At 44.1% G+C, this 16,271-nt stretch overlaps 1 protein-coding gene across 7 annotated transcripts in view; it reads right to left on the reverse strand.

The window, feature by feature from the left end:
* PLCL1 (phospholipase C like 1 (inactive)) overlaps positions 1 to 16,271 on the reverse strand; it is a 196,995-nt gene that overhangs the window by 24,898 nt on the left and 155,826 nt on the right. For all 7 annotated transcript variants that reach the window (XM_035136765.3, XM_088676796.1, XM_088651757.1 and 4 more), the window contains 2 exons: positions 11,715 to 11,918; positions 7,736 to 7,811 (listed from right to left, as the gene is read on the reverse strand). In XM_035136765.3, coding sequence (XP_034992656.1) covers positions 7,736 to 7,811; positions 11,715 to 11,918 — 280 coding nt within the window. The remainder of the gene's footprint in view (positions 1 to 7,735; positions 7,812 to 11,714; positions 11,919 to 16,271) is intronic.

A 16,271-nucleotide genomic window follows, 5' to 3' on the forward strand; every position in this document is an offset into this window, starting at 1 on the left:
CCACGGCAGGCAATGTTTCTCCATGCCTCTTCTCAAATCCTCCTCCAAAGGGAATTTGAGGAAGGATATCCCAGAGATGCTTACTGTTAACCATCAGCAGTAGCTTAACATTCAGTTCTGCTTCATGCTCACTAAAGCATGCAGCTCAAAGCAGTATCTGGGCCACTATTGCATGGAAGAGGCAGGCTCATTGAGGCAATTTAGGTGAGCACAGTGGGCAAAACTACACACACATACAAATGATTATTGCAACGTGGGGCTACTTATGAAGATGGCTCGGAAACTTCAGCTGGTGCAGAATTCAGTAGCCAGGATGCTTGTCGGGGCAAGATGGTTTGAGCATATAACACCAATCCATGACTGACTGCACTGGTTGCCAGTTAGTTTCCGGATCCAATTCAAAGTGCTGGTTTTGACCTATAAAGCTTTAAATGGCTCAGGACATCAATACCTCAAGCACTGCCTCTCCCCATATGAGCCAACCCAGACTCTGCAAGAATCATCTGAGACCCTTCTTCATGTTCCCCTTCCACAAGAGGTCTTGAGGGTGGCAATACAAAAAAGCGGTCTTTTCTGCAGTGGCCCCGTTTGTGGAATGCTCACCCCAGGGAGGCTCGCCTGGTATCATCATTATATATCTTTAGGCACCAGGCAAAAAACTTTCTCTAAAACCAAGCCTTTGGCATTTATATGTGGCCTTTTAGAAGTGGGTGGGAGGTTTTTATTGTATTCCCTCCCCCCCCCCCGTTTTTAATGTACCTATGTGGAGTTTTTTGTCTGCCTGTCTGCCACATTGGGTTGTCTCAGGCAAGCTAAAGCGACTAACAAATTTATTATCTGGCCGAGGAAGCTATGGCCGCCCATCAGTTCATATGTTAAGTTCCTCATAAGAGGCTGCACTGTTGAGGAAATTGGTCTCAGTCCAATGTGTACTCCTATAGACCCCCTGTTTGTTACTGTATTTTCCTGTGTATAAGACAAGCTGGAGACTGTCAGTGTTATTGGGCATTTTATTGGTGGCTGTGGCAAGGGCTGGTGTTGATTGGATGTCGTGGCAGCAATTGGGCTGGCGATTGGTGGCTTCTGCTGTCGAGGGGACAGACGATAAGTGGCTCTTGTGACGCGTGCGAGTGTCAGCATAGGTCAGGTGGGTGGGTGATTTTCTGCAATCCCCCCCAAAAAAGCTCAACAACTCTGGGCAATCCCCCCATTTTATTAATTTGGAGTCCCCCCCAAAAATAGGGGTGTCTTATACAAAGGGGTGTGTTATACATGGCAAAATACCGTATTTCCCTCTGCCATAAGATGAGCCATGTTGAATCAGATCAAAGGCCCACCTAGTCCAGCACTCTGCTCTCACAGAACAGCACCCTGCCCACCTGAGATTCCCAGCGACTGGTAGGCAAAGGTATGCTGCCATGGGAGCGCTCCAGGTAGGGAATATGAGCATCTTTGAATAGGGCAACCAACTCTGGCTTGCATCCATAGGCACATGCAGTGTATCTGGTAAAACAGGACACACTGGTAAAAAGGCACCAGAATTATCATGATGAAGACGTATAGCTCCAGTTAGCTGTGCTGTCGGCAATTCCCCTGTGCACAGTAATGTGATTGTTCTGCTCAGAGAAAGAAATATTTATTTATTTATTTGTATGTTTTTGCACAAATAGAGGACCTTGGACCTAGCTGCAAAGAATTAAATGCAGATAGGCTGTAGCAAACTACTGTAACACAATTACCTTAATTCGGCTGCGTCAGTGGAAAAAATATTGAATGCAGTTAAACCAATTCAAGCCTTAGTTATATGGGCTTCATCTCATTCAGTTGCTTTAGTAATATTAATCCAGTTACTAAATTGAATAAGCTCCGTTTAAACAAGGTTTTAACGAAGTAAGCAAGACTGTTACTGAGGTTTGTGCTGCTTTAACTAGATTAATTCTAAAATCGATTTAATTAAGCTGATGATACTTTCTAATTGAGGTAATCTCTAAAACAGATGACATGCGCACGCACACACTCAGAGAAGGAGGAAGGCTTTGGGTCATCTAGATACAATAGTCGCATCTTTTGATTTCAGAGGGCAGAACAAATCATTCAACACTTTGGTTTGGCAGTTGACTCCCTCCCCCCAAGTGAGAATCTTTGTTGTCAAATTCAAAAGCAGAGCTATTACCGGTACTTAGCCTGTTTGGCTTATACCACAGTAGCACCATGATTCGCTGTATTTAAATAACAACAGGTTTCAAAAAATTATTTAACCAGTCCATGCTAAGCAAAACGCCTCCTATCCTTAAGACTTCAGCAAATGCCTTCTGCAGGTGTACAGGGAAGGTACTTTAGTCCCACCCTGGGACCTTCAAGTAAAGAGTGGGCTATAAACATTTCAAATGAATGAATAGTATTGCTTGTGACCTAAGGCATTGGCTGTGAGGCTGAGGGATTAGAGCAGGCATCCCCAAACTGTGGCCCTCCAGCTGTTTTGGGACTACAACTCCCATCATCCCTAGCTAACAGGACCAGTGGTCAGGGATGATGGGAGTTGTAGTCCCAAAACAGCTGGAGGGCCAAGTTTAGGGATGCCTGGATTAGAGAACAATCCACAGAACCCTTTGGATTTTCCTCTATAACTCAGAACGCATGAAGTGAATGTGTACTACACCAGCTGTTAAATACCAATCAGACTGTTATCCCACCCACCAAATTTATTATTAATTTATGAATCACCTTTAACACATGTCTCAAGGCGATTTTCAGTCATATCATAAAAATGGAGAAAAATTGTTTCAAAAACAATACAAACACCCCGCACACAAACACAAAAATTGAAAATAGGTTTAGAAACAATGAAAATAAACACATTTTCTTCCAGCTGGAAAAATAGCCAATTAAATTCGTTTTATTCTTATGATGCTCATATGTTTGAAATTTATGGATCACACAGCTGACCTTGTTCTATTTCTTCTTCTTACAATCAATGATTTTGACAATGAAACTTTAAACAGATTGAATAAGGTGCTGTGATATGGATAGGATGCTTTAAGGCCGGAAGATGCTCTCTAGGATATACTTTGAAATTATAAGATGTTCTATGGGCTACTGTATAAGATTATTGTGCGCATGTTTCATCTTGGACTGCTGTTATTCTTGAACACAACCATCAATACAAACTTCCCCAAGACAGATCATATAACCTACATCAGGCATCCCCAAACTGCGGCCCTCCAGATGTTTTGGCCTACAACTCCGATGATCCCTAGCTAACAGGAACAGTGGTCGGGGAAGATGTGAATTGTAGTCCAAAACATCTGGAGGGCCGAAGTTTGGGGATGCCTGATCTACATCTTCTTGTGCTCTGCTTTGCTCCAGGGGCTTTGAGTTAGGAGCAAGACGATAAACTTGTCTGGGAGATGTAGGTTATGAGCTGCCCTGGGAAAGTTTGCACTGGTGGCCATATTAAGGCAGGGGTGGGTACTTATTCCCGACAGAGAGCTGGATCCAGAACTGGCCCATCATGCGCAAGTGGAGCTTGTGCTTATGAAAAACAGCAGGGTGTTCCATAGCTGCCAAGTTTTCCCTTTTCTCATGAGGAAGCCTATTCAGCATAAGGGAATTTCCCTTTTAAAAAGGGATAACTTGGCAACTATGGGGTGTTCATCCCAGCGTAATCGCAAGTCACCCCCTTCCAGAAAGAATATCATACATCAAATATTAACACGTCAGGATGTATGGAGTTTACTGGAAGTAATTTTGCTGCTTTCTTTTTTATTGTAAATTTGCCCAGAACTTGTGGCATTAGTTAAAAGCCTTGCTTTGTAAGCCCTTCCATTTGTAGACAAAGTGACAACCACCATAACCATTTACCAATCCTAGGATGCCTGTCTGACAAAAGTAATCCCGCACCCTGCCCACTTATTTTATGGCTGTATTCTCTCCCATCATAAAAAGCTGTACCTTTCCGGACAATTAGTTCAATGCAGGATAATGGATCAAACAACCGTAGTTAAATGCTCCCGTCTCATTGATTTCAGTGAAAGAGACCTTAGTGCATGCTTGTAGGGAGGGCGGGGGCTTAAAATGCACAGCTTAAGTAGCAGCTTTTACACACGGATACTGTTTCAGAGGTTTTTCCTCCTGTGCAACACAGTAGTAGTTGGGGAACTGCTTCTCTCCCGGCTTCTGAACGCAGCCCATTGCTGGCACTTCGTAGAGCAGGCATCCCCAAACTTCGGCCCTCCAGATGTTTTGGACTACAATTCCCATCATCCCTGACCACTTGTCCTCTTAGCTAGGGATCATGGGAGTTGTAGGCCAAAACATCTGGAGGGCTGCAGTTTGGGGATGCCTGTCGTAGAGGGAGAGGGGGAGCAGGGAGGCGTGAGTTGCTCAGGGTTGTCCAGCTGGGCAATGGCAAGAGTATCAGATAGGCTCGGCCATGCCCTGCCAGCACAGTCCCGAGCTCTCCATGCCTTAGCACTTTCCCTCTGCGAAGCTCCAGTGATGTGATGTGTTCTGAAACAAGGACAATGCTGGTCCCCCCACTACACCACTACATGGGTCGCTAATGTTATCACAGGAGCACTGGGGTATGGGAGCACTCCTGCCACCTTTCATGATGTGAAAAAAACTGCCCTGCCATTTTCCGAACGTTCCTTTTTGAACTCCTTTGAAATTTAATTTCATGAATCCTCTGTGTCCCCTCTCCAGCATTACAGACCATATCTGACCTGTTCAATGAGAGTGGGGACAGTGCTATGAATGGACAATCCCCTGGGCATTCTGGTTGGTCACTGTGAGAAGATGATGTTGGACTAGCTCCCCAATAACAGCCTCCATCATTAATAATCTATATATATATAAATGTAAAAATCGTGAAATTCCGTTTGACACTTTTCTCTGTAACCGCTTGACCGATCATCCTGAAATTTTGACACAACGATCCAGGCCACTCCTAGAGCGTTGTTGGGGGCAAAAATCCCTCAAATCGCACACCTGCCCAGGTGCAGACCTGCTTTTCCACCAAGTCAAACAGCGCCCTCAAGTGGCGTAGTACCCTCCTCCACCCCCTCCCTTCCTGTGAAATCTAAGCCACACCCACAAACCAAATGACATCATCATCAACCAAGCAAGTGAAAATCCCCCAATGCGGCCATTAGGCCTTTGTTTAATGTAGGCCCCTGACAGGCCCGGGGGGGGACCCACAACAACACACTTGGGGGCATGGCAAGGGGTTTTTACTTTACCATTTAGCACCACTAAACCCCCCCCCCCAAAAAACTGGGGCCAGTCACAGGGATAAGGCACAACAACACACCACACCCACAAACCCCGCCTCTGCCACGAGATCCTGTAAAACAGGAGGCCTTGGCTCCATTTTACATACTAGGCCTCAGGTCTACAGCCCATTAAATACTATCCCAAATGGAGCCCTGGGTGGGAGGTGGGGGGGAGGAGGAGCCCAAATAGGTCATGGGCTGACGTAGGGTGTGGGGGGGTAGATAACCCACATCAACGCACTTGGGGGCAGAGCAAGGGGTTTTTACTTTACAATTTAGCACCACTACCCCCCCAAAAAAATCCACAAGACAAAAATAAATACCATCCTTCAAAACGTCCTGAGATACGCCGGTCATGGGGGGGGGGGACAAACTGAATAGATCATGGATCGGGACACATGGGGCCAGTCACAACACACCACACCCACAAACCCCGCCTCTGCCACGAGATCCTGTAAAACAGGAGGCCTTGCAACCACCAAAACAGCTATTCCACCCCAAGCCCAAAGCCTCTCCCGGCGGCTGCATTAATAAACGCCTGGCAGCATTAGGCAGTCGTTCATCATTTCTCCTAACACGCACTTGGGTTTTCGCTTTATAATTTAGTGGGCGTTGTGTCACATATGAGGCTCCGGCGGCCATTTTAAGTAAGGGCAGTCGTGCCCCTTTTAACTTAGGCTTTACCTTGTTTCTCCAAAAATAAGACACCGTCTTATATTTATTATTCCTTAAAAAAAAACCCACATTGGCTTATTTTCAAGGGGTGTCTTATTTTTTATTACGCGTCCAGCCTTGCCTCTTCCTTGGGGCCCTCCAGAACTGCGCCTATAACTATGTCTTATTTTTGGGGTATGACTTATATTGCACAAATGCTTAGACATCCTGCTATGGCTTATTTTATGGGTATGTCTTATTTTAGGAGAAACAACTGATTGTAAGCATCTGTGTTTCTTTTATATAAAAAACTATTCACTTTCTCTCCCCAGTTTAAGTCCTCAGATATTTGCAGTGGCCACCCCCCCACCCCATTTACAATCCCCTACCTTCCCCTTGCCCGGGCCAGGTAGATAATGTGGCCCTTTTTTAACCCTTTTGTTACTTTTCTAATTTTACTGATTGTGAATATGCTGACCGAGGCCCCCTTTAGATTCGGAGGCCCGCCCCAAGTGGCCCATATGACCCCCCCTCCTTCTGTCTGGGCCCGTCTGTTGCTACGGGGCTATGGGGCTTCGCTATTTGATTCCCCCCCCCCCGGGTTGGGATTCTTTAAGTAGTTCTCTGGGTCCCAGGGCACATCATCATCCCCTATCCTTAATCTAAATATATAGAAATGTTCACGATTCGTTCGCATGGGCCAATGTATGGAGATAAAGGGGGGAGGGGACAACAGAGGGCTCAGACAAAAGTAAATACTGTGAAATGCAACCCAGAAACTGACATTTCCTTCGCCAAGGGTGGGGGCCAATGTAGGAAGATACCGGGGGTAGGGGCCAACACTCCCCAGGGACAACAGAAGGCTCAGACAGAAGTGCATGCTGGGAAATAAAACCCAGAACCTAACAGTTCCTTCTCCAAGGGTGGGGGCCAAGGTATGGAGATACATGGGGGAGGGGCTAACACTCCCCAGGGACAACAGAGGGAAGGGTATCCTACCAAAACACAGGGAGGAGGGGCAGGATACATCATGGATCGTGACAGGGTGGGGGGGGGATCACAGGAAAGAACCACAGCAACGCGTGGCCGGGTCAGCTAGTAATAATAATAATAATAATAATAATAATAATAATAATAATAATAATAGAATTTATATACCGCCCTATACCTGGAGGTCTCAGGGTGTGTTCACAGAAAAAATCAACATAAAAACAACAGTATATATAATCAAAATAAAAACAACAATCCAATAACACCCCTCCCCCCCAAAAAAATAGCCACATTTTAAAAGGGCATAGGATGTCAATCAGATCAACCAAAGGCCTGGTTAAAAAGGAGCATTTTTGCCTGGCACCTAAAGGTGTATAATGAAGGTGCGAGGCGAACTTCCCTGGGGAGAGCATTCCACAGATGGGGAGCCACTGCAGAGAAGGCCATTCTCATGTTGCCACCCTCCGGACCTCTCAAGGAGGAGGCAAACGAAGAAGGGCCTCAGAAGATGATCTCAGGGTTCGGTGAGGTTCATATGGAAAGAGGCGGTCCTGAGCTGTTTAAGGCTTTATAGGTCATACCCAGCACTTTGAATTGGGCCTGGAAACTAATTGATAGCCAGTGCAGTTGGACCCTAATCTTTGGACTACAACTCCCACCAGTCCCCAGCAGCACAACCCTGTTCCCACGTCCTGCAGCAAGGAGGGATATTGTATCCTTAATGCTTTATCTGGGCAAGAGCTAGACCGGAAAAAATATTTGGGATGATTATTGCCAAGGAAGTCTCTTGGGTATATTTAAAACTGAAAGAGGGTTACCTGCTTTCTGGCATTGAACTATCTTGTCGTAAACAGCATCTGATGTTTCTATAAGGAATCTGCTTTCTTGAATCATCTGTCAGGGAAAATAAAACAAGAAAAGTTGCTTTTACCAGCTTTGCCTCTCAGGCCAGAATCCTCATGTCGAAAAGCCCTTATTCATTCACTCCTCTAAAATGCTCCCCATTTTGTAACAGAGAAAATGATAAGGGAGATTCAACGAACAGTTTGTGTCAATTAGGCATTATCTTGACAGACGGGGGAAATGCAAGATACAGTGTCAGGAGGAAATGAAGGCAAGAGACAGGCAATTACAAGTTTAAGGACATCAGTGCCTTGGGTACTTCCAAATGAGCAAAGCTGTCTCTCCAGTTGCAATCATGCACATACGGTACTTAACTTTGGAGTTGTTTCACTGAAATCAGCAGGACGTCCACATGAACCTCCATGGTATTCAGCAATCAACTGCACCTTATCTCATTCATGATGCTGCCAAATGTTTCATCCAACTGTTAGGTGATGCATTTGTGAGCATCAAGTGTGAGGTAAGAGTCTAGGGCCCACCATTTCCCATTCCCACACAACAGATGAGGAATAAGGGGCGAGCCGACATGATGCTGTTTCCACCCAGCTCTCATTTAAAAGCAGGGACAACTGTGATTTTTTTCACTGAGAAGAACAGGAGTGCAGAGCCTCCAAAGAATTAATCATAGTTAAAGTTAATATATATATATATCAAGCTTCACAATATTTCATGGAGGAGGGGAAGTCATGCTACACTTTGTCTCCTTTTTAAATAATGCTGAATGGAAGCACCCTTACTGAGTTTGCACAGTGGGGAGGCACAGGATCTCAAATAACTGTGAATACCAAAAAAACAAAACAAAAGTAACCCTTAAAGAATGTTTACAGAATTATGCAGTTATTGGGAGGGAGGGTGGACAGTGCACTGCTTTAAACATCTAAAAGGCACCCCTGCTTCTTGCTTAGTGACATGCCATGCAAACACAATCCAGCAGACATCAAAGCAAAAGCAATGTGCATTGTGAGAAGTTTTACAACCAAAAACCCAACACTTTCATAATGAGAGACTTTTACCCAGAGCAGACCTACTGAAAGGTTTATCTGTGGCACCCAAAATTTGACGACCGGTACATATTTTTGTGTGTGTGTAGGTGGCGCTGTGGTTAAACCACTGAGCCTAGGACTTGCTGATCAGAAGGTCGGCGGTTCGAATCCCTGTGACGGGGTGAGCTCCCGTTGCTTGGTCCCAGCTCCTGCCAACCTAGCAGTTCAAAAGCAAGTCAAAATGCAAGTAGATAAATAGGAACCGCTACAGCGGGAAGGTAAACGGCGTTTCCATGTGCTGCTCTGGTTTGCCAGAAGCGGCTTTGTCATGCTGGCCACATGACCTGGAAGCTATACGCCGGCTCCCTCGGCCAATAATGCGAGATGAGCGCGCAGCCCCAGAGTCGGTCACGACTGGACCTAATGGTCAGGGGTCCCTTTACCCTTTACCTTTACCTAGCTTAGATATAGATATAGATATAGACTCTCTCTCTCTCTCTCTCTCTCTCCCTCTCTCTCTTTTACAGGGTGGAATTCAATGTCACACTAATTTGATTGTTACATCACTGCAAGCATTTCTGCTTGCCAGACAAAACAATCGCCCTAGTACAGGGGGCAGAAGGAGAGGGGGGAAGCCCCATTAGGCTAGCTTTCACTAGTGCACTGTGTTAGTTGAATCCGGCCCATATATTTATTTATTTATTGATAACTCCCACATGCCCCTTGATGTGATTCTGTGATGTCAAAGGGTTTTTGTGACCCCCCCCCACCTCACCAATAATGTGTCCCTCTAAAAAATGCCATACCTAACTTTCACACTTTGGCCCCCAAAAGTTGGCCCTCACTCCAAAACAGATTTGCCACACCTGTAGACCATTTAATCCAATGGTCTGTGGGCAAGACTGCATATGGGATTATTAAAAGAAAAACAAAGATCACAGTTTACAGTTCAAGCATTTTGACTTAAGGTGACTTGTATATCCAGTTCTAAAGGCGGCACGGCAGCCATCAGTGGTGGGGCATATAGTTGTCAAGAGAAAGAAAAATGAGAATCACACAAATGCTCTTTGTCTGTTTATATGGGGTAAAGCCAATAACACAGGCAGTTAATTGTTAGAAAGATAATTACTAAGGGTCTCTGAGCAACTGCATCTGCTTTGTGTGAAATATCAGAGCATTTCATGCACCACTGAACACGCACTGCCACGTAGACGAATTTCCTTCAAAAATTTATTCACATGACTACTTTACAAATACACATGAATCTCAATCACTCAGAAAGTGTATAATAATGAATTTAATGAGAAATTACACACACACACACACACACACACACACACACACACACTTGCAATCCAATCCAATATGACTTTTGCTCAGAAACAAAACCAATTTCTGTTGGTGTGGTTTACTTTCAAGCAAATACATCATTAGGCTATAGTTCTCTACGTGTTATTTACTAGTCAGTTGACCCCATTGAACAAAATGGGGCTAACTTCTGACTAAACATGCATTGAATCAAGCTGCAAGATCCGTGGGTCACTGATTTTAAAGGACACCTATTAAAAGATTTACACCCTAACCCAGGTATCAATACCATCATTTCCATATTCAGGTACATATCTCTTAAATTCAGGAATAAGGATTATTAGGTTCTTGTTTTTATTTTAATTATGTATTTTGTGTTCTTATATTGTGATTTTATCCTGTGAACCACCCTGAGATCTGTGGATGTAGGATGGTATACAAATAATAATAATAATAATAATAATAATAATACCCACTAAAATCCTACCATATACTGGCTCAAGTTCCTAAGCCTAAGAACTACATAGCTAACTTCAAGAGTCAGTCTCTTAGTTGATCTCTAAGGTGCTACTGGAAGGATTTTTTTTATTTTGTTTCAACTACACCAGACCAACACAGCTACCTACCTGTTTCAAGAATCAGTGCGAGCCAGTGGCAAGGTGGGGGCTCCGCAAAACTGCTTGGCTGAAGTGAAGGCACCTGTGCTTTTCTTACTATGTTCTCATCATTTAACAATGTCTCATTTAATCTCCATTTTCTATTTATCTGGTTTTTTTTATTTCCTAATTCCAGAATCACTTTTAATTATCCGTGGCCTCCCTCAGTGAGTGGGACCTTTTAGTCCTGCCTTTTGAAAAGATGAATGTGTTTTAGATTTTCCTCTGTTTTTTTAGTATTATTATCCTGGTTAAATTTATGTTTAATTGATTTATTGTTGTAAGTCACTTTGAGTTTGTTTTGTTAAAAAAGTGATTAATAAGTTTAATTAATTAATTAATTGTGCTCTCTTCTCACATCTCCCTATCATACATCTATTGCCCCATTTGTGTATTAACTTAAAATTATGTTTAATTGATTTATTGTTGTAATTCACTTTGAGTTTGTTTTGTTAAAAAAGTGATTAATAAGTTTAATTAATTAATTATGCTCTCTTCTCACATCTCCCTATCACACATCTATTGCCCCATTTGTGTACTAACATGGTTAGCTGATGCTTCTGGCAACTGGGGAAAAACAGTAAATCCATTTTGTGTCCTATAATATATAACAGGACAGATACCAATACAGACCAGTGGTTGTCAAGAGGCTCCTCTATCCTATTTGGGAAAGGTAGATATTGCTACACAGAGAAAGGCATTGATCTTCTTAAAAGGCTTAGTGCTGATGTTTATTTTTATATAAATTCAATAGAAAAAGAAAGAAAGAAAGAGAGAGAGAGAGAGAGAGAGAGAGAGAGAGAGAGAGAGAGAGAGAGATGAGTTTGGGAAAACACAGGGCATAAGCCAATATGAAAGTCTGCGAGAAACAGAGTTGGCTCATTTCTTCAGAATTCAAATGTTATTTCTAATATAAACCAGATAACAAACAAACAAAAACACCATACCAGGTCATATGCTGCTAGAACCTTCTTCTGCACATCCGTCAATGTCCCCAAAGGTTCTAGGTAGGGGAAGTTGTCTTTCATACAGAGGGCCACTGAGGGAACATTGTCGCTGTTCATAAGGCGTGAGGACAAGATCAAAATGCACTGCTTCAGATTGGTAATTGGTGGGAGTCCACAAAGCTCTTTAAGAGACACAATTGCATTCTGTTGAGGAAAATAAAAGCATCAGTTTATACTTACGGCAGGGAATCATCCCAATTTATTTTATAGAACTAACTGTAACTGTAATGAGGAACACTGGACTCTTTAGAACAGCAATGGCCAACTTCTTTGGCCTGAGGATTACACTGAAGGTTCACCACCTATTTGAGGACCACATGCTAGTGGTGGGTGTGTCAGAAGCGGATTTAGTAACTACTTGCTTTGAGAAGGAAGCCTGAGGGCTCTGACAGGGTCCTAGAGTCCACCCACCTCTTTCCCAAAGCCTAGTAAGTGCTTGCCCAGTTTTGGGAAGGACACAGGGAGGGCTCAAGGACAGTGCCAAAGCCTTGCGCCTTCTTCCCAAAGACCAGCACCTCACTCACCCAGTTTTGGAAAGGCGGCACAAGGGCCAGGGGGTATCAAGTTTTGTACATCACAGCAGCTTTATAAGCTTCTCGTAGAAGTGTATTTCTGTAAATATGTGAAGTGGTCCTTAGAGACAGGGCTGATGCCAGGTTTGAGGAGACCTGCATAGCTGCCTAGTCTCCCGTATTCCCCGGGAAATCCCTGTTTTTCCAGCTGTTCCTAGCTGAAAAAATGGATGTTTTGGTTTTTCCCCGGTTTATTCTGGCGCGGCGGCCATTTTGGAACTGGGCGGAGCATGCTCAGAAGCAACTTTTGATGCTGCTTTGCCCAGTTCCAAAATGGCTGCAGTGCGACTTCTGGCACAGCGGCTATTTTGGAACTGGGCAAAGCAGCATCAAAAGTCACTTCTGAGCATGCTCCGCCCAGTTCCAAAATGGCGGCAGCGCTACTTCCGGTCTGCTACTTCTGCCCGGTCCCTTATTTCTCTGACAGCCACTTGGCAGGTATGCTGCTATGGTGTCCTAGTAAGCACCCCCCCCCCCAATACACTGCTGAGTGGGGCAGCAACATGCTACCCAGCTTGCCAAAAGAATGCCAGGCGAGAAGCTGCCATCTTAATTTCCCCAGGATGCCCCTCAGTCCGACATCAGAGCCCCAGAGGCATTCCAGGGAAACGAAAACCACTGACTTCAGCTTAATCACTTGGTGCTTCTCTTTTGAATGCTGGAAACTTTTTCAAAAGGAAGCCACAAGCAGGAGCTGAGGGCCCTCTGAGAACCATGGGCTCCACCATTTCTGTCAACTTATCAAATGCTGACGCCAAGTCTGCTTAGGGATCTTCAGAAGATTCTGAGGCTTAATTTTCTTCAAGAACATGCAATAGACTGAGCTGTATTTTATTCTATTTTTATCAGCATTCAGGTTTGCTTGTTTTCTTAATGAACTGTCTCCTAAAATGTGTGCTCATATGCATGAGCCTTAAAATATTTCTCTGAGTTTCCTTTTAAGCCAAAAATAGAAAGGTATCTGCTTGATTTTCCTGAAATACTCAAAACTAGAGTCAGGGTGTATTTAATGTCTCACGGAAGAGTAAGTAATGTGTGCCCAGTATTTTTAACCTATATTTTCAGGCTATAGTTAAAGGCAGAAGACTTGTCAGCATTCAATAAAGGATGCAAGCTTCCATCATGGCACAGCTGCATCCTCTGACTGACACATTGCATTAGGAGTCAGTTTACAAGTCATACCAGGAGACTACTGACACAACCGAAAAAACAATTTTTCATTTTAAGCAGGCATTAAGGAAACTTGGCGGACATGGGTGGCGCTGTGGTCTAAACCACTGAGCCTCTTGGGCTTTCCGATCAGAAGGTCAGCGGTTCGAATCCCCGCGACGGGCTCAGCTCCTGTTGCTCGGTCCCAGCTCATGCCAACCTAGCAGTTCGAAAGCATGCCCCCAAAGTGCAAGTAAATAAATAGGCATCGCTCCGGCAGTAAGGTAAAAACCATTTCCATGCGATGCTCCGGTTTTGGTGTTCCATTGTGCCAGAAGCAGCTTAGTTATGCTGGCCACATAACCCGGAAAAACTGCCGGCTCCCTCGGCCTGTAAAGCGAGATGAGCACCACAACCCCAGAGTCGTCTGTGACTGGACATAACTGTCAGGGGTCCTTTACCTTTTAAGGAAACCTGGGGTATATACATGTTGGTATGCTAGCACCCAAGAAGCCTATAGGATAAGCCATTTATTTCCTTCAGGGAACTCTTCCAGAAAGCTAGACATTATATATGCCCCCATCAGTTCCTTTCCATACACTGAGAAAGACAGCATCTAAAAAGCACTGTGGAAAAGAGGAGCAACTCCCTCCCAGATCTAGCTCACCCCTACTGGGCATGTAGCCACAACACTAGCTTTCTGGAAGTGGGGTTGCTTCCACTTACCAGGAGAGACAGAGGTGAGTTGCCCCAGCACTGCATCCACCTTGCCTCTTAACCCCCCCCCCCAAATAAGCAGCAGCACCTCACTCCCAGGAAGCAAGGGAATGAACAAACCAATCAAATAAATAATAATAATAATAATAATAATAATAATAATAATTTATGATGTATACACCGCCCATCTGGCTGGGTTTCCCCAGCCACTCTGGGCGGCTTCCAACAGAAAAATAAAATAAAATAATCAATTAAACATTAAAAGCCTCCCTAAACAGGACTGCCTTCAGATGTCTTCTAAAAATCTGGTAGCTGTTTTTCTCTTTGACATCTGATGGGAGGGCGTTCCACAGGGTAGGCGCCACTACCAAGAAGGCCCTCTGCCTGGTTCCCTACAACTTGGCTTCTCGCAACGAGGGAACTGCCAGAAGGCCCTCAGAGTCCGGGCTGAATGATGGGGGTGGAGACGCTCCTTCAGGTATACTGGACCGAGGCCATTTAGGGCTATAAAGGTCAGCAACAACACTTTGAATTGTGCTCGGAAACATACTGGGAGCCAATGTAGATCTTTCAAGACCGGTGTTATGTGGTCTCGGCGGCCGCTCCCAAATGTTCAACATTACAGCAGTGGACTCTCTCCCAAGTACAAGGGAACTGAAGGATGGTGTGTGATGCATTATGAGCCTTGTAGCAACCTCATTTAAATTGTTATCCATTACACACGTGTTTAGTCGCCGCCTAAACCTCTTCGGCTGCCACAAACCATTTTGTTGCTTATCAAGTTCAGCAGTAGCAGATTTGGAGAGAGTACAAAATTCCATTACAGACACTGCATTGCTCCAAAGGCCACCTGAATCCCATCAATCCCAAATTATACAAATTGGCACTGAACCTGCATACCATTGTAATCCAAGTAGGACAGAAAATGAATGGAACATCTGTGTGTATGAAAGTAATTATAGTCTATAAAAGTGAAAGAGCAACTCTCCATCATTTGGCTATCGCTATACTAACATTTTTTTGTTTTGAGTAGGGCTTTTTTCTCTCTTTTTCTGTACAAGCATATTTACAAACCAGTTCCCAACAGGAATTTACAAAAACACCACTTTTAGATATAATTAAATCAGCTGCTCTCTCCATCTTCTGACAGACAGCAAAGAGTGTTGTCATCTAAATGCATATTGCAACCTCATTTATTTTTGTGCTAAATGTAATTTGTCTTTAAGGTGTTTCAATAGCAAGATCTTTATTTTCTCACTACCTGGATATGGAACAACTGATTGGTTCAAAATTGGGAAAGGAGTACGACAAGGTTGTATATTGTCTCCCTGCTTATTTAACTTATATGCAGAATTCATCATGCGAAAGGCCGGACTAGATGAATCCCAAGCCGGAATTAAGATTGCCGGAAGAAATATCAACAACCTCAGGTATGCAGATGACACAACCTTGATGGCAGAAAGTGAGGAGGAATTAAAGAACCTTTTAATGAGGGTGAAAGAGGAGAGCACAAAATATGGTCTGAAGCTCAACATCAAAAAAACCAAGATCATGGCCACTGGTCCCATCACCTCCTGGCAAATGGAAGGGGAAGAAATGGAGGCAGTGAGAGATTTTACTTTCTTGGGCTCCTTGATCACTGCAGATGGTGACAGCAGTCCCGAAATTAAAAGACGCCTGCTTCTTGGGAGAAAAGCAGTGACAAACCTAGACAGCATCTTAAAAAGCAGAGACATCACCTTGCCTACAAAGGTCCGTATAGTTAAAGCTATGGTTTTCCCAGTAGTGATGTATGGAAGTGAGAGCTGGACCATAAAGAAGGCTGATCGCCAAAGAATTGATGCTTTTGAATTGTGGTGCTGGAGGAGACTCTTGAGAGTCCCATGGACTGCAAGAAGATCAAACCTATCAATTCTGAAGGAAATCAGCCCTGAGTGCTCACTGGAAGGACAGATCGTGAAGCTGAGGCTCCAATACTTTGGCCACATCATGAGAAGAGAAGACTCCCTGGAAAAGACTTTGATGTTGGGAAAGATTGAGGGCACTAGGAGAAGGGGAC

This window comes from Zootoca vivipara, chromosome 1, assembly GCF_965207765.1.
Source record: "Zootoca vivipara chromosome 1, rZooViv2.hap1.1, whole genome shotgun sequence".
Taxonomy (NCBI): Eukaryota; Metazoa; Chordata; class Lepidosauria; order Squamata; family Lacertidae; genus Zootoca; species Zootoca vivipara.